The following is a 23,168-nucleotide window of genomic DNA, read 5'->3' as shown; positions in this document are numbered from 1 at the left end:
TAAGCTATGAGGAGTCAAGGAAGGAGTCTACCCAGAGTCCCAGAAGGACCAAGGCCCTGCTAACAGATTTCAGATTTCTAGATTCCAGAAATCAGAGATGTGACAGCATATGTTTCTATTATTTAAGCCACCCAGTTAGGGCAGCCCCAGAAAACAAATAAAGATGTGTCATTTGAATTGAGCCTTGAATAATGAGAAAAAGGCAACCATATGAAGATCTAGAGGGAAGACTATTCCATGCAAGGTCAGTAAAAGAAAAGGCAATGGCTGGAGAGAATGGATCCAGGGCCGCGAGGCAGCAGATGTGACAGGAAAGCTAGGCAGGGGCAGATCTTGTAGGACTTGGCAGGGGAGGGTAGATAATTGGATTCAATAAGCCTGGAGGCTGTTGCGTCCTTTGAGCGACAGAAACAGCTGTTGAAAAAGAGTCATCCAGTCATAGAGGGCAGGAATCTAGATGTATTACTTGCAGTACGTAATGACAAGTGAGATAACAGGCCCTCTCAGCGCTTTGCTGCCTGTCCAGGACTCTGCTGGATAGTCAATGTCAGCTCTAGCATTTCTGGGCGTTGGCTTTGGCTGAGGTGGAGCAATGTTTAGGAATGGGTGAGCTCTCGCCTCCCCAAATCTCCTATCTCCCCCCCAACCCTCGACACTGCCAAACCCCACGATCTGAGTAAAATAAGCTCTGCAGACAAGTTCCCCAGCCCATCCTAGAAGAGGGATTCTGGAGGTCCAGAAGCGCTCCCACGGGGGCAGCCGCAGACCCTACCAAGAGAGTCAAGGCTGCACAGTACCCGCCTGGCGCGCGGGGGCGGAGCTGGAGAGCACGCGCATGCGCGGCCCCCAACCGGGCGAGGGGGTGGGGCGGATGCCGGGGCGGGGCCGTGACGTCAGGTGCGCGCGTGGCTCCCGCTGCGCAGGAACAGCTGGTTCCTCTGGGGGCAGCCGGGGAGCGGGCGGGCGGGCGGCCGTGGGGTGCGGGGGGTCGGCCGGGCCACGCTGCAGGAGCAGCAGCCGCCGCCGCCTCCACCCTGCATCACTGCACCATGTCCAGGCAGTTGGAGCGTTGCGAACGCGAATGGCATGAGCTGGAGGGAGAATTTCAGGAATTGCAGGTAAGGCCAGGCCACCTGGTCCTGCAACTCTGCTAACCGCGTTGCAGTGCTTTTCCCTTCCTGCTCCTCAGGCCTGGGCGGTGGGTTCAGTCAGGGCCCAAGGAATGTCCCTGGCTAGCCCTGGGGGCTGGTGGTCGGCATGAACTAGCTGCCCCCATCTCCCAGCGCTTCAGTTCTTCGTCCACACGGGGCGCGCCGTCGAAGCCCCCACATTCCCCGCCCTCTCTCAAAGCTCTTTGCTCCACGCATCTCCTTCTCTGCACAAAGTTGGTATATGACCTTTGAGGCAAGTTCTAGACGTGTCCACGTGGGGGGAGCTTTGAGGGGGTGATAGGTGCTGAGGCTCAGAGAGAACAACCCAGCCCCCACCTCCGCGGGAGTCTCATCTAACCCTATGCCCACCCATCTGCCTTTGGCAGCCCGACTCTCCTATTCTGGCAGGGCAGCCCTCTCCTACAGCTCCATTTTGGGAGGTGTACTTAGGAGCCATTAACCTTGGACCTCTAGGCTGATTTAGGGACCTCTAATTCCTGTCTTTGGGGGGCTCTGCTGTTGCGCCCGCCTCTGGCCCTGCTGCAGCCTGAGTTTGGCCTTGTGGATGGCATTTGTCAGTTCTGAGAGCGGGGATGCCTCACCCAGGGGTAGAGACTGCTCTCAGATCTACCCCTCTGGCCCAGCGCCTTACACGGAGTGGGGTGAGGGTGGATATAAGGGAGGTCCCTTGAGAGAATGGCATTGCCTTGGGGGTTCTGGCAGGAGTATTTGTTCCTGATAGGTTCAACCAGGCCTCAGCTACTTAACTCTGATGACTAGAAATGCCTCGGGAAACCTTGGGACCAAGAGGAACTCGGACCATTTTTAGAGATGGGGCTGCTCCTTTTCCAGCCATGGGATCGTTTGTTATCTTGGGGTTGGGCTGTTTGCCTGAAACCACTTTGCACAATCCAACCCCAGTCCTCTCCTTTCCTCAATTGGGGCAGTGACATTTTGCTCGTGTATGTAGCTCTTATCCGCTGTTCAGCTGGCTGTCTACAGTGTCCAGAGGATGTTGCCAAGGTTGTCTGTGATGGATCTTTCTAGATAAGCAGCTATATGTTCTGATGAATAGAGAGGGGCACTGGAGAGACTGGGCAGGAAGGGGACTGTGCTGTTTCAGGCCCCGCAGAGGGTAAGGTACCCAGAACTATCATCTCTTTTGTGGCCTATCCAGAGTGTGTTGGGTAATGCCCTCTCCTTCATGTCTATGGGTCCCACTGAGTTCCCAGGGGTTCCCTCTCTTAGAAATGGCTCAGCCACTTCTTAGTACTTTGTCCTATGGGACTCTGAGGCCATGTTCAGCTGGGGAGCCACAGAGTGAGTATCGGACTAGGGAGTGGGAGAAGGGAAGAGCTTTGTTGTATAGAGAGTTTGTTGTTCGTAATTCCTTTCCTTTGCCCTGCTTTAGACTAGGAGGAAGAGGAGGGAGAGGAGTCTTAACACTTTGGAGCTATGCAATTAATGCAATTAACAGCAATTAGATAGCAAGTCTTGGCAGGCAGGGGTTGCAGAAGAGCTTGATTTATTTTGTTCTTAGTTGTGTTTCATATGCTCAAGTGTGTTAGGGTCAGAGGAACTGGTAACTGTATTTTGTCCCCTGGTGCACAGCGAGAGTTGAGGAAGGTATGACTCTGGGGAAATTGATGTCTCCTTAGTTCTGTAGGGAAGAGGGTGTTGGAGTGGACTGGATCCTAGTTTGGCAAAGAGGGACCCTGGTGGTCAGCTGCTAGGTCAGAAGCCAGTGATAGATGACTTTCCAGAAGTCAAAGTCAGACTGGAGCAAAAAGTACCATCTACATCTTCTATCCTACAGCTAGGACACTGAAGCTTAGATATGCTGATTGACTGGACTGGAGTCACACAACTATTTAGTGGTAAAGTTGGGGCTAGAACTTGATTTTCTAAATTTAGTCTCTGCCTTCTTGCCCCTCCCTCATGTTAAATATGAGAGGTCTGAATACCTGAGATGGAGGTTTGTGGAACTGTATGCATAATAAGTAGGTGTACATTTTGAATGTGTGGGACAGAGTTTCTGATATATTTGTTGGGGGGAAGGTGATAACAGCAGATAAGTAGGTGTCATGTTGCAACTGGGAAAGCTAATAACAGGAAGGGTTAGGAAGGTTTATTTTTCCTCCACTGGAAAATCCCACTTTGTTTTAATTTCCCTGTGTCTGCCTTAGGATCTGGGATTTGTGAGTTTCATGTTTATATTCTTTGATTCTGGGGTGATGTATAATATCTCTGTGTTTGACCTTTCTTTCCCTAATTCTCAGACCCTAGAGGATTTGAAAGGTCTTTGGAATCTCCCCCAAAGCCCCCTCCCCAAAACAAACAAAAAAACCCAATGTAATCTTTGAGAGGAAAGGAGCAGTTTTCTTTAGGCAATGATTTGCATCTGTCAGGGCCTCACTAGACTCTGGGGCACCATGAGTCTTCATGAGGACTTAAGTTTCTGGGTAGTTGGGGTTTTGATCATGCTGGGGAATTGAGTGTTAGTCTTAGACCAGCATGTGCCTGGCCACAGAAGGTCACTTACAGACAGGATGGCAAGTAATTTAATGAACATTTCCTGCCTTGCATCACTGGAAACCTGACCTATCCCTTATAGCCCTAGAAGGAGGTAGCCTGCAGTGACTTTTCCATATAGTCTGATGTCATAGAGATGCAGAAGCCTTACAGGCCATTGTAAGAGTTAGGCTTTTATGGTCAATGAAACACGTATCCCTCTGGCTGCTGTGTATAGAACGGGCATAAGGGAGGCAGGCTAAAAGCAGGAAATCAGTATTTTTCATTAATAACCCTTTGACATAGATCCTGTTATCTCCATTTTACAGAAGTTAAGTCAGTTGTCCAAGGTCACACAGCCTGTAAATGCTAGAGCCAGGATTCAAACCCAGGCTGCTGGATACCAGAGTCTGTCCTCTTAACCACTGCCCCAGGTAGATCTGCGCCTTGAGTACTTTTTTGTTGGCTTTTGTTTCTCTTCCACCATGGCTTGCCTTGTGGGCCTCTTTCTTTTGTAGCAGGGGTCATGCAGAAAAAACACTGGACAGAGGATACCTGGGTTTAGATCCTAGCTCTGCCACTGTCTAGTCTTTGCCAAGCCATGTCTCTGAGCTCAAGTTTCTTTATCTACAAGACAAAGGCTGATAGTAATAATAACAACAATAATAGCTGACCTTGTGAGTACATGTGACACATGGATTATCCCATTTAATCTATTTTATTTATTTATTTATTTTTTTTGTAGAGACAGAGTCTCACTGTACCGCCCTCGGGTAGAGTGCCGTGGCGTCACACGGCTCACAGCAACCTCTAACTCTTGGGCTTAAGCGATTCTCTTGCCTCAGCCTCCCGAGCAGCCAGGACTACAGGCGCCCGCCACAACGCCTGGCTATTTTTTGTTGCAGTTTGGCCGGGGCTGGGTTTGAACCTGCCACCCTCGGCATATGGGGCCGGCGCCCTACTCACTGAGCCACAGGCGCCGCCCCAATCTATTTTATTTATTATTATCATTATTATTATTTATTATTATTATTTTTTAGAGACAGAGTCTCATTTTTTGCCCTCGGTAAAATACTATGGCATCATAGCTCACAGCAACCTCCAGCTCCTGGGCTTAGGCAATTCTCTTGCCTCAGCTTCCCGAACAGCTGGGAGGCACCCGCCACAATACCTGGCTATTTTTTGTTGTAGTTTGGCCAGGGCTGAGTTTGAACCCGCCACCCTTGGTATATGGGGCTGGCGCCCTACGCACTGAGCCACAGGCGCCACCCTGTTATTATTATTATTGTTATTATTTTTATTTTGAGGTAGAGTCTCACTCTGTTGCCCATGCTAGAGTGTTGTGGCATCAGCTCAGCTCACAGCAATCTCAAACTCTGTCTCACTCAGCCTCCTGAGTAGCTGGGGCCATAGATGTGTGTACTACTCCTGGCTAATTTTTCTATTTTTAGTAGAGAGGGGTCTCACATTGCTCATGCTGGTCTCAAACTCCTGACTAGCAATCCTGCTGCATCAGCCTCCCACAGTCCTAGGATTACAGGCGTGAACTACCCTACCCAGTCTTTATCCCATTTATTCTAAATGACAACCCTGTTTTATAGATGAGATTAAGGTAAGAGATGGTAAGTAACTTGAAAGTCATGGAACTAGAATTTGAACCCATGCCTCTTGTGTAATTTACATACTTTTGGGGTCTCTAACATAGTGGGTTCCAAAAATATCTTGAATGCTTAGCTCTAGAAGAAAACTTTTGAACTTGTGGAATCTCTTTTCATTTGTGTGCTGCTTTTGTACAATGCATTAGTCGGGATTCTTAGTTGCAAATGACAGAAACCCAGTTTCACTGGTTTTAAGCCAAAAAAGGGGTTTATTGACTCAAGTCCAGTGGCAAATTGCTTTGGGCAAGACTGGATCCAGGAGTTCAAATGATGTACTCTGTGTATATTAGCTTCATTCTTAGGCAGAAATGGCCACTGGCAGCCCCATGCTGATATCCACTAGTTTAGCAGCTTAGCAAACCCAGGAGAAACAATATCTTTTCTACCTGTAGTTTCAGCTAAGAGTCTCAAGGCTAACTAACTCTTAAGCTCAAACAGAAGCTCATAACCACCAAATACACTATAATTCTTGAACTCCCTATTATAGGCTAGATACCAATGGGGGGAGCATTCAGAGATATTTATGATCTCTGAATGCCCCGCCCATTGGTATGCACCTGTTCAAAGTCATTCTCCAAAGTATATTTTTACTGTTTTTTTGTTATTTCTTTCTTTCTTTTTTTTTTTTTTTTTGCAGTTTTTGGCTAGGGCTGGGTTTTCAACCTGCCACCTCTGGCATATGGGGCTGGCGCCCTACCCCTTTGAGCCACAGGTGCCGCCCTATTTTTTTGTTATTTCTAGAATATTTATTTATTTATTTATTTATTTTTTGGTTGCAGCCGTCATTGTTGATTGGCGGGCTCGGGCTGGATTTGAACCCACCAGCTCAGGTGTATGTGGTTGGCGCCTTAGCTGCTTGAACCACAGGTGCCAAGCCTATTTCTAGAATATTTAAAAAATAATTGCACACAAGTATGCAAACACAATTTATCCATATTCAGAAATGGAAACCCCTATGCTCTTACATCTTCTTTTCAGAAATAGTTCTTTTTTTTTTTTGGCTGGGGCTGGGTTTGAACCTGCCACCTCCGGTATATGAGGCTGGCGCCTTACTCCTTGAGCCACATACGCCACCCAGAAGTTGTTCTTTTAGTGTTAAAATTTACTCATTGCTAGTTCAAGTTGTATGCAAAGTTTTTTTATTTTTTATTTTATTATTATAATTTTTTTTTAGAGACAGTCTCACTTTATCGCCCTTGTAGAGTGCTGTTGCATCATAGCTCACAGCAACCTCCAACTTCTGGGCTTAGGCAATTCTGTTGCCTCAGCTTCCCGAGTAACTGGGAATACAGGAGCCTACCACAACACCTGGCTATATTTTTGTTGCAGTTTGGCTGGGGCCATGTTCGAACCTGCCACCTCGGTACATGGGGCCGGCACCCTACCCTCTGAGCCACAGGCGCCGCCCTGCAAATTTGAAAGTATATAGAACATGGGCGGCGCCTGTGGCTCAAGGAGTAGGGCGCTGGTCCCATATGCCGGAGGTGGCGGGTTCAAACCTAGCCCCAGCCCAAAACCAAAAAAAAAAAAAAAAAAAAAAGAAAGTATATAGAACAAAAAAGTAATTGGGGGAATTTGGAGGACAAATGACCCCCAAAATGGTTCTGGGAGCTTAGATTGCATCTCATTTTATTTGCAGAACTAATGGAGTTCTTAACTCCAATGAAGTTTATTTACTTTGTTTCCTTTGGGAAAAGTTCCTGAGCCTTGGAGGAAAACTGCATTAGACTTCCTTATTTTCCTAATATTTTCAACTATGCACCAACAACATTTCCTGAGACATTTCTCTTTTGTATTGCAAATCAGTGTTTACTTTATTTATCCTCAAGTCGTATAAAAGAGAAATTTAATTTACTTTTACCACAATTTTAGGTTTACAATGATTATAGGTTTGTTTTTTTTTTGTAGAGACAGAGTCTCATTTTGTTGCCCTCGGTAGAGTGCCGTGGCATCACAAAACTCACAGCAACCTCTAGCTCTTGGGCTTAGGCTATTCTCTTGCCTCAGCCTCCCGAGTAGGTGGGACTGCAGGCGCCTGCCACAATGCCCAGCTATTTTTTTGTTGTGGTTTGGCTGGGGCTGGGTTCAAACCCACCACCCTCAGTATTTGGGGCTGGTGCCCTACCCACTGAGCCACAGGTGCCGCCCTATGATTATAGGTTTAACATGGTCAAAACATTACCAATTCGAAAGGCATACTTAATAATCACAACTGTTGCATCTGACATGATATAAATTGGTTTATGTGTAATATTTCACTTTAGACAAATGGTAAGCTTTTACTCCCACTCTATAGATGAAAAAATTGAGATTCAAGGCTGAGTGCGGTGACTCGCCTGTAATCCTAGCACGCTCAGAGGCCGAGATGGGCGGATTGCTTGAGTTTAGGAGTTTGAGACCAGCCTGAGCAAGAGTGAGACCCCATCTCTAAAAAATAGCCGGGTATTGTGGTGGGCGCCTGTATGCCTTGCTACTTGGGAGGCTGAGACAAGAGGATCACTTTAGCCCAGGAGTTTGAGGTTGCTGTGAGCTATGATGCCACAGCATTCTACCAGGGGCAACAAAGTGAGACTGTGTCAAAAAAAAACTGGGCAGTGCCTGTGGCTCAACGAGTAGGGCGCTGGCCCCATATGCCAGAGGTGCTGGGTTCAAACCCAGCCCTGGCCAAAAACTGCAACCAAAAAAAAAAAGAAAACAAACAAAGTATACTTTTGCTGTTTTTTGTTTGTTTGTTCTTGAATATTCAATAAATATTTGCCCACAAGTAATATGGGTCTAGTGATTATCCCTTAGACATTCACTGTGGCACTGATTGGCAGGTCTTGGTAAAATGTCTGCTCCTGGGGCCTAGGGTTACCCACATTATATGAAATAAGGGTGGGGAGGAATGCTTCCCTGGAGGAAAATGAAAATGCTGGTGGTAGTAAAAACAAAAGAGAGAGATGTTGGGTAGTCATCTTTTGAGAAGTGGTAATGGAAATTGCTTACATCTGTGATTCCCAAACTGTGTGCCAGAGTACCCCCAAGGTGCTTCAGTAAGCTCATAGAGGGATTATGGGGCAATTCAGTTTTTCAAGGGAAACACAATGACATCATCAGACACTGTTCAAATTGCTGTCTTGGAAAGTAATACGTGGTTGCCCATTAGGCCACACTATATTCTTTTTGATAATGTCATATCTTTTTTTTTAAAGACAGAGTCTCACTTTATCGCCCTCAGTAGAGTGCTATGGCATAACAGCTCACAGCAACCTCCAACTCCTGGGCTTAGGTGATTCTCTTGCCTCAGCCTCCCGAGGAGCTGGTACTACAGGCACCCGCCACAATGCCCGGCTATTTTTGTTGCAGTTTGGTGGGGCTGGGTTCAAACCCACCACCCTCAGTATGTGGGGCCAGCGCCTTACCCATTGAGCCACAGGCACAGCCCCAGATGTCATATCTTTCCTTTTTTTTTTTTTTTTTAGAGACAGAGTCTCACTTTGTTGCTCTCGGTAGAGTGCCGTGGCATTACAGCTGTTAGCAACCTCCAGCTCTTGAGCTTAGTCAATTCTCTTGCTTCAACCTCCCAAGTAGCTGGGACCATAGGCGCCTGCCACAACGTCCAGCTATTTTTTTGTTGCAGTTTGGCCGGGACCGGGTTTGAACCCACCACCCTTGGTATATGGGGCCGGCGCCCTACTCACTGAGTCACAGGCACCACCCAGATGTCATATCTTTCAACAGTGCATAGTCTGTTGCACATATCTGCCAGCCCTTTCACAATTGAGGATACTGAGACATAGATTATATTACTCAGCTAATATGTGGCAGACTCTGGATTTGAACTTAGGCAGTCTGACTGCAGAATCTTTTTTTTTTTTTTTTTTGTAGAGACAGAGTCTCACTTTATGGCCCTTGGTAGAGTGCTGTGGCCTCACACAGCTCACAGCAATCTCCAACTCCTGGGCTTAAGGGATTCTCTTGCCTCAGCCTCCCGAGTAGCTGGGACTACAGGCGCCCGCCACAACGCCCGGCTATTTTTTGGTTGCAGTTTGGCCAGGGCCGGGTTTGAACCCGCCACCCTCGGTATATGGGGCCGGCGCCCTACCGACTGAGCCACAGGCGCCGCCCCTGACTGCAGAATCTAATCAAGTAACATGAATATGCTCCCATTGACTGCTCCCATAGCAGATATCACTAGTCTATTCTGGCACATAATTCAGAATCTTCCTAATGCAGAATTGATACACTGTAGGTGAAGTCACCCTGCCATCCTTGGTAGCGTTTCTATGGTGATGAGTCCTGACTCCTAGTTAATATAGTCACCATCTGAAAATTTATTTGAAATTGATTTCTTAGAGAGCTATATAAAAATACCACCAGGGAGAGAGGCATGGCTATAAGGCTGTGGTGGTGGTGGGGTTACCCACCAACTTCTGCCACTCCTGGCCCACAGCTGTCTGTAAATGTCATGAGATTCCTATGCCTGGTAATTTCTACAACAGATGTTGACTCAAGAGGTCTGACTCCCCAGTTCTGGATCTTGTGACTCAGCCAACATGTGTTAGGAAGGTGTTTCCAGATGTTTCACAGCCATGTTGGGACCTTGAGTCATTAACCTCATTTTCCCATTGGGACAGAGCTTGGGGCCTCAGAGGACAGGAGAGGTCGTGGCAGAGATCTTGGAATTCTCCAATGGAAACTCACTTGTTTGTGTCTCCCACACACGGAGAATGGTAACTATACATGTAGGAAAGATGCTATGGGCATCCTAGCTCACAGAGCTAATGTTAGCACTTTTTTTTTTTTTTTTTAATTGTTTGGGATTCATTGAGGATACAAAGAATTAGATTACACTGCTTTTCTCTTTTTTTTTGGAAATGGAATCCCTTCTATGTTTTTATAAATAATACATATCTACACAGTTAAAAGTTTATTTATTTGAGACAGAGTCTCATTTTGTCGCCCTCAAGAGAGTGCTGTGGTATCACAGCAACCTCCAACCCTTGGGCTTAAGTGATTCTTTTGCCTCAGCCTCCCAAGTAGCTGGGACTACAGGCGCCCGCCACAATGCCCGGCTATTTTTTTGTTGTAGTTGTCATTGTTGTTTAGCAGGCCTGGGCCAGGTTTGAACCCGCCAGCCCTGGTGTATGTGACTGGCGCCCTACCCACTGAGCTATGGACGCCACCCTGGATAGGAGAATTAATATACTATCATTACTCAATATGTTCCAAGTGAAGAATGAATGAACTGGAGCTCAACATTGAGCAAAAAGTTGCAGTGGAGTAGGTACAATGTATCATTTATAATAAAGGTTAAAAACATTCCAAACAATACTTTGTTCTGCTTAACCATACATATATATGTAGTTTAAGAATAAAGACAAGTAAGGAGGGCGGCACCTGTGGCTCAGTGAGTAGGGCACCAGCCCCATATACCGAGGGTAGCGGGTTCAAACCCGGCCCCAGCTGAACTGCAACAAAAAAATAGCTGGGCGTTGTAGCGGGTGCCTGTAGTCCCAGCTACTCGGGACTACTCGGGAGGCTGAGGCAAGAGAATTGCTTAAGCCCAGGAGTTGGAGGTTGCTGTGAGCTGTGTGATGCCATGGCACTCTACCGAGGGCCATAAAGTGAGACTCTGTCTCTACAAAAAAACAAACAAACAAAAAAGACTTGTAAGGAAGCGATGAAGACCATAGACAGTACTATAAGGCTGGGCATGAAGTCTGTAATCCCAACACTTTGGGAAGCCGCAGTCAGAGGATAGCTTGAGGCCAGGAGATCAAGATCAGTCTGAACAACATAGCAAGACACTGTCTCTAAAAAAAAATTAAAAAATTAGCCAAACATGGTGATGCTGGCCTGTCTCAAGCTTCAGAGATTACCAACATAAGGATTCACCTCTTTGGGGGGCAAAGGATTCCATGTGGGAGGGATGCATGGGACTGCTGAACTGCATGTGCACTATTATTTCTTAAACTAAGAGTGAGAAGATGGATGATAATTATATGCTTTTCTTTTTTTCAAAATACTTCATAATAAAATAAGCAGGAGACCAAAAAGCTTATAAAGAAGAATAGCTCTGTAGGTTCTCTGGCAGTGATTTATGTCATAGAGATTTATGTTATAGCATTTACAGCAGAATCAAGTAGTGTGCTGTGACTGTATCTTTTCTCTCTCTCTTTTTTTTTTTTTTTTTTTGAGGCAGAGTCTCACTTTGTCCCTCTTGGTAGAGTACTATGGCATCATAGCTCACAGCAACCTCAAACTCTTGGGCTCAAAACTAATCTCTTGCCTTAGTCTCCCTGGTAGCAGGGACTACATGTGCCTACTAAAGCGCCTGGCTATTTTTAGAGATGGGATCTTGCTCTTCCTCAGGCTGCTCTCGAACTCCTGAGCTCAGGTGATCCACCCTCTTCAGCCTCCCAGAGTGCTAGGATTTTTTTTTTTTTTTTTTGAGACAGAGTCTTGCTATGTTGCCCTTGGTAGAGTGCCATGGCGTCACAGCTCATAGCAACCTCAAACTCTTGGGCTTAAGCAATTCTCTTGCCTCAGCCTCCCAAGTAGCCGGGACTACAGGTGCCGGCCAAAGCATCCAGCTATTTTTAGAGATGGGGTGTTGCTCTTGCTCAGGCTGGTCTCGAACTCCTGAGCTCGGGCAATCAACCCACCTCGGCCTCCCAGAGTGCTAAGATTATAGGCGTCAATGCTTAGCTATGTTTAGATCCACAAATACTAAGCATTGTGTTCCAGTTGCCTGCAGCATTCAGTACAGTAGCAGCATTCAGTCGCAGGCTGTTCAGGTTTGTAGCTGAGGAGCAAGAGGCTATGCTGTGTATCCCAGGTGTGTCGTAGGCTATACTGTCTAGGTTTGTGATGGTGGCGTAATTACCTAAGAACACGTTTCTCAGAGCGTTTCCATCATTCAGTGATTCATGATTGTATGATACTGTGAAAGTACTTGTTAATAATGCCACTGCATTGTACACTTAAAATAGTTAAGGTAGTAAATTTTGTTTTGTGTGTTTTTTGTTTAATCATAATTTAAAAATAATTTTTTTTTTTTTTTGTAGAGGCAGAGTTTCACTTTATCGCCCATGGTAGAGTGCCGTGGCATCACATGGCTCACAGCAACCTCCAATTCCTGGGCTTAAACATTCTCTTGCCTCAGCCTCTCAAGTAGCTGGAACTACAGGCGCCTGCCACAATGCTCGGCTTTAAAAAAATTTATTTTAAGTTAAAAAATAGTTAAAAGTTATGTATATTTGGGCCGGGTACAGTGGTTCATGCCTGTAATCCTGGCACTCTGGGACGCCGAAGGCAGGATTATTTCTTGACCTCAGGAGTTCAGGAGTTGAAGACCAATCTGAGAAGCTGGGCTAGGTGGCTCATTCCTGTAATTCCAGCACTCTGGGAGGCTGAGGCAACATAGTGAGACCCTGTCTCTACTAAAAGTAGAAAATTAGCTGAGCACTGTGGCAGGTGCCCATAGTCTCAGGAGACGCTGAGGCAGGAGGATCACTTGAGCCCAAGAGTGTAAGGTTGCTGTGAGCCATGATAGATTGAGACCTTGTCTCAAAAAACAAAACAAAACAGATCTGATAAATGAACTGATACCTTTGCCACAGCTTGTGAAGCTGTCATGAGGGTGGGATCCACAAAGAAGGGGCATGGGTGAGGTTGCCTGGAGATGGAGTGTGTGTCACACTAAGTTCCTTGTTTCTGCCAACTCCTACCCAATGGTGTCCTCCCTGTGACTGGCAAATCCCAAGCCTGGAGCTGAGGCCAGAAGCAGACTAGATGTGTTTGATCTTCTAGTATTGGATCTCCCCCTCTTCCCCAAAGTGGCTCTGGCCAATGGCAGAGCAAGAGAACAGCAGGGCAACAGGAATGACCTCCTAAACCAGGGGACAAAATTATGAGATGGCCCATGGACTTCCTATCCCTATCCAATCTGATGCCTTAAGGGTTGAACAGAAAATATCACCAGTGGAACATTAGAAAAGTACCCAGAAAAAATTAAATGTTAATAGCATTGAGTGGGTGGGCGCCCGTAGCTCAATGGTTAAAATGCCGGCCCTGTGCACCAGTGTTGGTAGGTTTGAACCTGGCCTGGGCCTGCTAAAAAAAAAAAAAAAAGGCCAGGCGAGGTGTCTCCTGCCTGTAATCCTAGCACTCTGGAAGGCCAGGCAGTGTGGATTGCCGGAGCTCACAGGTTTGAGACCAGGCTGAGCCAGAGCGTGACCTTGTCTCTAAAAATAGCAGGGCAGAGGGACTTAGCAACCGCAATCAGTGTAACCTAATGCTTTGTTCCCTCAATGAATCGCCCCCCAAAACTCAAAAATAAAAATAGCCAGGTGTTGTAGGGGGCGCCTGTAGTCCCAGCTACTTGAGAGGCTGAGGCAAGAGAATCGCATGAGCCCAAGAGTTTGAGGTTGCTGTGAGCTGTGATGCCATGGCACTCTATCAAGGGTGACAAAGTGAGACTCTGTCTCAAAAAAAAAAAAAAAGCATTGAATGTTGCTTACGTGTGGACAACTGTTGTATCCTGTGAGTGGAAGTATAAATTGGTAGAGCTATTCTGCAGGACAGTTTGCCAAGATCTGTTAAATCTAAAAACAAATCTGTGCCCTCTAACCTAGAAATTTCTTCCCTCTTCCCCAAGAGGGTAGTTGAGTATGTGCCCAGAGAAGCAGTGCGAAGAATTTATTCAATGTTGCATTGTTTGTTATAGTCAGAGACTGAAAGCAACCTAAGTATCCACACGGAAATGACCAAGTACTGTGAAATACTGCCTGGTACTAAGAAGAGTGAGGCACATGTATATATTCTCATGTGGGTAGATCTTCAAGACATATTACTGAATGAGAAAAGGAAGTTGTGGAATCCTATGTATATTCTGATATTATTAATGTATTTTAAAAAGTCAAAAGTATGTACTTTAGGGTGTAAGTGATGCTGCTATGACAAAATATCTCAAAATAAAATGGCTTAGGCTCAGCGCCTGTCGCACATTGGTTACGGCTCCAGCCATATGCACCAAAGGTGGCGGTTTTGAACCCGGCTCGGGCCAGCTGAACAACTGCAACAACAACAACAAAATAGCTGGGGGCTCGGCGCCTGTGGCTCAAGCAGCTAAGGTGCCAGCCACATACACCTGAGCTGGCAGGTTCGAATCCAGCCCGGGCCTGCCAAACAACAATGACGGCTGCAACCAAAAAAAGCAGGGCATTGTGGCAGGCGCCTGTAGTCCCAGCTACTTGGGAGGCAGAGGCAAGAGAATTGCTTGAGCCCAGGAGTTGGAGGTTGCTGTGAGCTGTGATGCCACAGCAATCTACCCAGGGCGACAGGTTGAGGCTCTGTCTCAAAAAAAAAAAAAAAAAAAAGTAAAATGGCTTAAATAAAGTACAGTAGGACCTCTGTAAATTGACTACCCAAGGGACTGTAACAAACTGGTCAACATATGGAGGTGGTCAACATAAGCTTACTGTACTGATACATACATAGACCAGGTGCTTGTCAGGTCTATGAAAAGTAGGTCAGTTTAAGGAGATCATCACCTATGGAGATTCTACTGTAGTTTCTTCTCTTGTGACAGTTTAAACCAGGGGTCCTCAAACTGCGGCCCACGGGCCACATGAGGTGGTGTGATTGTATTTGTCCCCGTTTTGTTTTTTTATTTCAAAATAAGATATGTGCGGTGTGCATAGGAATTTTTTTCATAGTTTTTTTTTTAACTATAGTCCGCCCTCCAACGGTCTGAGGGACAGTGAACTGGCCCATGTTTAAAAAGTTTGAGGATGCTTGGTTTAGACAGAAGTGTGGTCCAGGGTGAGTGGTACTTCAGTTATCTAATGCTGTGTAAAACAATAACAATAACAGCGTGATACTCATGGATTCTGTGGTGAGGAACTTAGGGCAAATGGGGAGGCTTGATTGTGCTTTTCTTCTTCTTTTTTTTTTTTTTAGAGACAGAGCCTCACTTTATTACCCTTGGTAGAGTGCCGTGGTGTCACAGCTCACAGCAACCTCTAACTCCTGGGCTTAAGTGATTCTCTTGCTTCAGCTTCCCAAGTAGCTGGGACTACAGGTGCCCACCAGAACGCCTGGCTATTTTTTTGTTGCAGTTTGGCCAGGGCCAGGTTCAAACCTGGCACTCTCGATATATGGGGCTGGTGCCCTGCCCACTGAGCCACAGGTGCTGCCCTTGATTGTGCTTTCTGAAGACTGGGGCCTTAGCTGGGAAGACTTGAATGGCCATGGGTAACACACATGGCTGGGACTGGAATCATTTTGTATGTACATGTCTGGCACCTAGGCTGAAATGACAAGAAGATTTGTTGGAACTGTTGATTGGAGCGCGTCCATGACTTCTGTGTGTGGTTAGAGCTCCCAAACAGCATGGTGGCCTCAGGGTAGTTGGACTTTTTCCTCCAAGTGTGAGTGTTACAGAAAATAAGGTGGGAGCCACATGACCTTCCGTGACTTTTTCTTAGAAGTTGTATAGTGTCATTTCTGCCCTATTCTAGTGGTAAAACCAGTCACAAGCTTACCTAGATTACTGGGGGAGGAAATAGAGACAACGTGAGACATGGTAAAGAATGAGCGGTCAGCTTCTAAGATCATCACAGGTGGGGTAGTGCCTGTGGCTCAGTGGGTAGGGTGCCGGCCCCATATACTGAGGGTGGCGGGTTCAAACCCATCACCCGCCTAAGAGAATTGCCTAAGCCCAAGAGTTGGAGGTTGCTATGAGCTGTGATGCCACAGCACTGTGCTGAGGGCAACAAAGTGAGATTCTGTCTCAAAAAAAAACCCATCACAAGTGGAAAGCTCTGTCGCATGAGGTCACCTTGGGACCAGGTTGGTTTGGTCAGGGAGGCTTTGCCATTTGCACTATATGGTTTCAAAGTAACTGGACCCATTGTTGCTGAATCCCAGCCAGAGAAGAGAGAGCAGTGGATAGACAGTTCCTAGTAAAAAATCTGGTTTAGAGGGCAGCACCTGTGGCTCAGTCGGTAAGGCGCCTGCCCCATATACCGAAGGTAGCGGGTTCAAACCCGGCTCCAGCTGAACTGCAACCAAAAAATAGCCGGGCGTTGTGGCGGGCACCTGTAGTCCCAGCTACTCGGGAGGCTGAGGCAAGAGAATCGCTTAAGCCCAGGAGTTGGAGGTTGCTGTGAGCTTTGTGATGCCATGGCACTCTACCGAGGGCCATAAAGTGAGACTGTCTCTACAAAAAAAAAAAAAATCTGGTTTAGAACTTGCACACATCACTTCTGGGCTTGCATCTTATTAGCTAACTCTGAGTTATACCACTACACCTACAGGCAAGGGAGGCTGGGAAATGTAGTCTATAGTGGGTAGCCATGTACCTAATTACAACTTAGTGGAGTTCTGTTACCAAAAGGAAGCAAAAGAGAATGTAAAGTGCTAAAGACAATTACTTTTTGTAATGGTATTTATTTTTCAAACATATACATATGTATGTATATATATTTCTGTGTGTGCACATGGAATTGGATCCATATAGAATATAGAAATGGTCTGGGCCCAGTGGCTCACCCTGTAATCCTAGCATTCTGGGAGGCCAAGGCAGGTGGATTACATGAGCTAAGGAGTTCAAGGTCAGCCTGAGCATAGAGTGAGATCCCATCTCTACTAAAAATAGAAAAACTAGTCAGGCATTGTGGCAGGTACCTATAGTGCAAGATACTTGGGAGGCTGAAGCAGGAGGATTGCTTGAGTCCAAGAGTTTAAGGTTACTGTAAGCTATGATAATGCCATGGCACTCTATCCAGGAAAACAGAGTGAGATTCTGTCTCTCTCTCTCTCATGCACACACAAGAATATAGAAATGCATAAGCCAAGTATGGTGGCTCATACCTGTTGTGCCAGCACTTTGGGAGGCCAAGGTGAGAGGATCACTTGAGGCCCAGGGTTTGAGTTCAGCCTGAGCAACAAAGCTAGATCTTGTCTCTACAAAATAATAGAAAAAAAAATCAGCCAGTTGTGGTGGTTCATGCCTATAGACTCAGCTACTCCAGAGGCTAAGGCAGAAGGATTTCTTGAGCCCGGAACTTTGAGGTTGCAGTGAGCACTCTAGCCAGGGTGACAGAGAGAGAGACCTTGTCTCAAAAAAAAAAAAAAAAAAAAAAGGAGGAGGTGGAGGAATAGGTAAGGTGTGGTGACTCACTTCTGTAATCCAAGCATGCTGGGAGGCCAAGGCAGAAGGATCTCTTGAGCTCAGGAGTTTAGAGACTAGCCTAAGCAAGAGCAAGACCCTGTCTGTGCTAAAAATAGAAAAATTAGCTGGGTGTTATGGTAGGTGCCTGTAGTTTCAGCTACTCAGGAGGCTGAGGCAGGAGGATCCCTTGAACCCAGGAGTTTGTGGTCACTGTGAGTTAGTCTGAGGCCATGGCACTCCAGCCTGGGCAACAAGTGAAACCTTGTCTCAAAAAAATGAAAAAAGAGGGAATATATAAATACAGAGGTACATGAGGGGAATGAGAAGGTATAGTTAAAGGGTACGAAGGTTCAATTATACGAGATGGGTAAGTCTAGAACTGCTATACAGCTAGTGCCTATAGTTAACAATACTATATCGTATACTTAAAAAATTGCTAAGAGGGTAGATCTTATGTTAAGTGTTTTTATCACACAAAATAAGTACTAATAAATAAAGAGGGCAGGTGAAAACTTTTGGAGATGATAGCTAGATTTATAATAGAGATTGTTGTGATGATTTTTTTTTACAACTTTTTTTTTTTTTTTTGGCCGGGGCTGGGTTTGAACCCGCCACCTCCGGCATATGGGACCGGCGCCCTACCCGCTGAGCCACAGGTGCTGCCCTTTTTTTTTTTTTTTGTAGAGACAGAGTCTCACTTTATGGCCCTCGGTAGAGTGCCGTGGCCTCACACAGCTCACAGCAACCTCCAACTCCTGGGCTTAAGCGATTCTCTTGCCTCAGCCTCCCGAGTAGCTGGGACTACAGGCGCCCACCACAACGCCCGGCTATTTTGTTGTGATGATTTTATGGATATATGCTTATCTCCAAATTCATCAAGTTATATATATTAAATGTATATAGCTTTTATGTGTCTATCATGACTCAATAAACTGGATTTTTGGGTGGCACCTGTGGCTCAGTGGGCTCAGAACCCCATATACCAAGGGTTCAAACCTGACCCTGGCCAAACTGCCAAAAAAAAATAGCTGGGTGTTGTGGCGGGTGCCTGTAGTCCCAGTTACTCGGGAGGCTGAGGCAAGAGAATTGCCTAAGCCCAGGAGCTGGAGGTTGCTGTGAGTTGTAACGCCACGGCACTCTACCAAGGGCGACCAAGTGAGACGGTCTCTAAAAAAAAAAAAAAAAACAACTGGATTTTTTCTTTAATAAATACACAGAATACTGTCTGGAGGAATACATAGGAAAAGGTCTAGAATTAGAAAGTGGTAACAGTGTTTGCTTCTGTGAAGGAGGAGGAGACAGGCTAGGGATATATTCAAAGCCGACTTTAGCCGAAGCTGTAGTGTTTTAATTTTTAATGAGGATAATGTCTTCATGTTTTACTTGTGAGATTAAATATTAATTCAAATTGAAGAGGGCCTGATGAGCATCTGGCAGCAGGTTTGCAGCCCTGGTCTTACCTGTCTATGGACCAACACCTCCGAGACAAGACTACCAGGAGTGGGTGCAAGTCCTTTGTCTCCCAGAAGCCTCTCAGGCCAACCTTTTGACGGTTGTGTTGTCTGTCAGGATTGCTCTGTCCCTATCTTCCCTGTCCAGTTTTGGAGGGTTTCTTTTTTTCATTTCTTTCTTTTTTTGGAGACGGGGTTTCACTCTGTCACTCAGGCTGCAGTGCAGTGGCTCTGTCATATCTCACTGCAGCCTCAAATTCCTGGGCTCAAGTGAGTGTCCTTCCTAAGCCTCCTAAGAAGGAGTAGGACAACAGGTATATACCAGTACACCTGGCTAATTTTTTGTAGAAATGGGGTCTCACAATGTTGTTCAGGCAGATCTAGAACTTCTGGCTTCAAGTAATCCTCCTGCTCTGACCTCCCCGATTGCGGAGATTACAGCCATGAGCCATTGCTCCCAGGCAGGGTTTCCTTTATTACCAGCAGATATTTATTGAACATAGATATCTGTTTAGCAATGAAGAATTCGAAAGTGATGATAATGCAGCATCTCTTCAGAGTTAATTTACTAATCACACATGGAAAGCTGGTTGCCGTATAGTGGGGAGTTTATCGCCTTTACCAACCAATCAAAGCTGACATCGCGAACACTCTATCCCTCTGGCAAGAGGCACTAAGGACACTTCAGTGGCATTCTGGCTCCAATGTACAACCAAAATCTAATCATGAGGAAGCATCAGGTGAGCCTAGGTACATTCTCCAAATAACTAGACTGAACTCTTAAAAGTTTCAATTCAGGGGTGGCACCTGTGGCTCAGTGGGTAGGGCACCAGCCCCATTTACTGAGGGTGGCAGGTTCAAACCCGGCCCCGGCCAAACTGCAACCAAAAAATAGCCGGGCGTTGTGGCGGGCGCCTGTAGTCCCAGCTACTCGGGAGGCTGAAGCAAGAGAATCTCCTAAGCCCAGGAGCTGGAGGTTGCTGTGAGCTGTGATGCCATGGCACTCTACTGAGGGCGACAAAGTGAGACTCTGTCTCTACAAAAAAACAAACAAATTTCAATTCAGGAAAGACAAAAGTTGAATAACTATTCTAGATTAAAAGAGACCAAAGGGTTACGAGCAGTAACCTAAGGCATGAGACTGAACGGATTTGGAAGAAAATTGCCATAAAAGATGCAGCAAAATTTGAATTTGGATGGCATGTGAGGTCATAAGATTGTATTCTATCAAGGTTGAATCTTCTGGACATTTGAACGTGAAACAATGTGGAGATTCAGGGCCTACTGTTGACCAGAAGCCTTGCTGATAACAAACAGTCAATTAACATGTATTTTGAATGTTATATGTATTTTATACCACATTCTTACAATAAAGTAAGACAGGGAAAAGAAAATGTTCTTAAGGAAATCACAAGGAGGCGGTGCCTATGGCCCAGTGGGTAGGGCGGTGGCCCCATAGACTGAGGTGGCAGGTTCGAACCCGGTCCTGGCCAAACTGCAACAAAAAAATAGCTGGGTGTTGTGGCGGGCTCCTGTTGTCCCAGCTACTTGGGAGGTTGAGGCAAGAGAATTGCTAGGAGTTGGAGGTTGCTGTGAACTGTGATGCCACAATACTCTACCGAGGGAGATAAAGTGAGACTGTCTCTAAAAAAAAAGGAAATCACAAGGAAGAGAAAATATATTTCGTATTCATTAAGTGGAAGTGATCATAAAGGTCTCCATCCTCTTCATCTTCACGTTGAATAGGCTGAGGAGGAGGAGAAAAAAGAGGTCTTGCTGTCTCAGGCATGGCAGAGGCGGAAGGAAATACATGTATAAATGGACCCTCACGGTTCAAATCTGTGTTGCTTAAGAGTCATCAGTATTTGACAATTGTACTGTGGATATATAAGAGAATATTATAGTTCTTACAAGGTACACACTGCAGTATTTCAGAGTAAAGAGGCATGTTGTCTACACTAACTCCCAAATGGTTTAGCATAGGAGTGGGCAAACTTTTTTTGGTAAACGGCCAATTAGTGAAGATTTTAGGCTTTGTGGGCCATATGGTCTCTGTCACAACTCCTCACTATTCACTTGTCGTAGTGCCAAAGCAACTACACACAATATGTTAATGAATAGGTGTGGCTGTGTTGCTGTAAAACTTTATTTATGGATACTGCCATGCCAATTTCATGTAATTTTCACGTCATGGGATATTATTTTAATTTTTTTCAACCCTGCAAAACTCACTTCTATCTTACTGACCATACGAAATTAGGTGGCTCGTAGGCTGTAGTTTAGAGGTGTCTGATGTAGAAAAAGAACACACACTGAGATACGGTCTCACTCTCTTGCCCATGCCCTTGGCATGATTCTGTAGCTCACTGTAACCTTGAATTCGTGGGTTCTAGTAATCCTCCCACCTTGGCTTCCCAAAGTGCTGAGATTATAGGCATGAGCCACTGTGACAGCCAAGCTTGAAATTTTAAAATCACTAAATAAAAAAGAACTTGATTTTCCTCTCTGGGTGGCTGAGAAAGGAGAGGGAGGCTAATGATTTCGTTTTCTAAGTGAGTGGATCCAAGGTGACTCGCTCATGGCATTCTTGGATGTTGTTCATAGTTGTCATCTATTCACTTCACAGCCTTCACTTTTTCCTTATTTCTAGCTTAATTTTCACGTCTAGACACTACACTTGGTAGGCACTGAAGTTTAGACTCACTGTTGGACCATCCCCTTTGGCTCTCCCTCTGCTAAATACATTTTTCCATCAGCTGAGAAAACAGCCGTTGTAAATGTGTTCATGGGCTTGTTTTGAATGTTGTGATCCTCAGTCCTCTTGTTAGTTTCTCCAGATTGTTGGCATTTGTCTTAGATGATCAGAACTTGAGAGGTAAAGAGTTGTTTTCCTGCTTATGGTCTTATGTATTATTGGGAGGTGTGCTGTGGTAGCAATGATGAGAAGTTCTGTTCTGAGTTCTGTTCTTCCAGCACTGGGGAAAAGTCTCTTGTAATTTCCCTGGCCTTGTCACTGTCACTGGGCATTTCTAAAAATGAGCTATTGAGTTCATTGGAGTGACTGTGTCTGGGTTGGGAAGGAGGACTTTAAGGGAAGACATGTGCTTTTCCTAGTTGACTTAGCAATCCCTTCATCGCCAGGGTCAGAAACTCAAAGTGAACACTAAGGGAAAATGAATATACTAATTCATACAACCTAGAGAATTGGATGGTAGTATGTTCAGGCTTAGTTAGACCCAAGAGCTGAAATTATGCTATGAGGATTCTGTCTCTTATCATCTCTCAATTAATTCTGTTTTCCTACTTGGCTTCATTATAGGTAGATTGGCCCCACTCAGAACCCCAGGAGTACTTTTTTTGTTTGTTTGTTTTGGACAGAGTCTCAAGCTGTTGCCCTGGGTAGAGTGCTGTGGCATCACAGCTCACAGCAACCTCAAATTCTTGGTCTAAAGTGATTCTCTAGCCTCAGCCTCCCAAGTAGCTGGGACTACAGGTGCCTGCCACAATGCTATTTTTTGTTGTAGTTGTCATTGTTGATTTTCACTGGCCTGGGCTGGGTTCGAACCCACCAGCCTCAGTGTATGTGGCCAGCACCCTACCCACTGAGCTACAGATGCCACCCCCCAGGAGTACTTTCTACCACATTAGCAAATGGAAGAGAAAAACAGGCATCACTGAACCAATCATTCTAGTCAAAGTATCAGGGTTGGTTTTCATTTGCCCAGCTTGAGTCATATGGTCTCCTCAGTCAGTCAGTTATTGGGAGATTGAAGGATACTGATTGGCCAGACTTGGGTCACATGACTACTGTTGGTATGAGGACTTTAAGTTCTATCAAAACCATGTGGACTACAAAGACAAAAGGTGGCCCTCAAAGGCATGTATTTTTTGAGACAGAGTCTCACTTTGTCACCCTGGGTAGACTACCATGGCATCATAGCTCACAGCAACCTTAAACTCTTGGGCTCAAGTGATCCTCTTGACTCAGCCTCCCAAGTAACTGGGATTACAGGCACTGCCACAACACCTAGCTATTTTTTATCCAAAGGTGGCTGGTGGTGCTCAGGGCATCCGGAGTCTTCTTCCATCTGAGCAAGATGGGGTCTTGCTCAGGCTGGTCTTGAACTGGTAAGCTCAAGCAATCCATTCCTCAGCCTCCCAGAATGCTGAGATTACAGTTGTGAGCCCTGGCCTAAAGGCATGTTTGGTTGCTGTTACTACAGAAGAAATACAA

General features: G+C 45.8%; 1 protein-coding gene across 3 annotated transcripts in view; it reads left to right on the top strand.

The window, feature by feature from the left end:
- The first annotated feature begins 901 nt into the window (after window positions 1-901).
- Window positions 902-23,168, top strand: part of TMEM120B (transmembrane protein 120B) — a 48,411-nt gene continuing 26,144 nt past the window's right edge. For 2 of the 3 annotated variants that reach the window (XM_053586995.1, XM_053586994.1), the window contains exon 1: window positions 919-1,118. In XM_053586995.1, coding sequence (XP_053442970.1) covers window positions 1,050-1,118 — 69 coding nt within the window. In that variant the 5' untranslated portion in view covers window positions 919-1,049. Of the gene's footprint in view, window positions 1,119-23,168 lie in introns of all 3 variants that reach the window. The other variant, XM_053586993.1, reaches the window with a different exon arrangement.

This window comes from Nycticebus coucang, chromosome 4 (genome assembly GCF_027406575.1).
Source record: "Nycticebus coucang isolate mNycCou1 chromosome 4, mNycCou1.pri, whole genome shotgun sequence".
NCBI classification, from domain to species: domain Eukaryota; kingdom Metazoa; phylum Chordata; class Mammalia; order Primates; family Lorisidae; genus Nycticebus; species Nycticebus coucang.
Note: the sequence above shows the minus strand (reverse complement) of the source record. Positions and strands in the feature narration are given on the sequence as shown.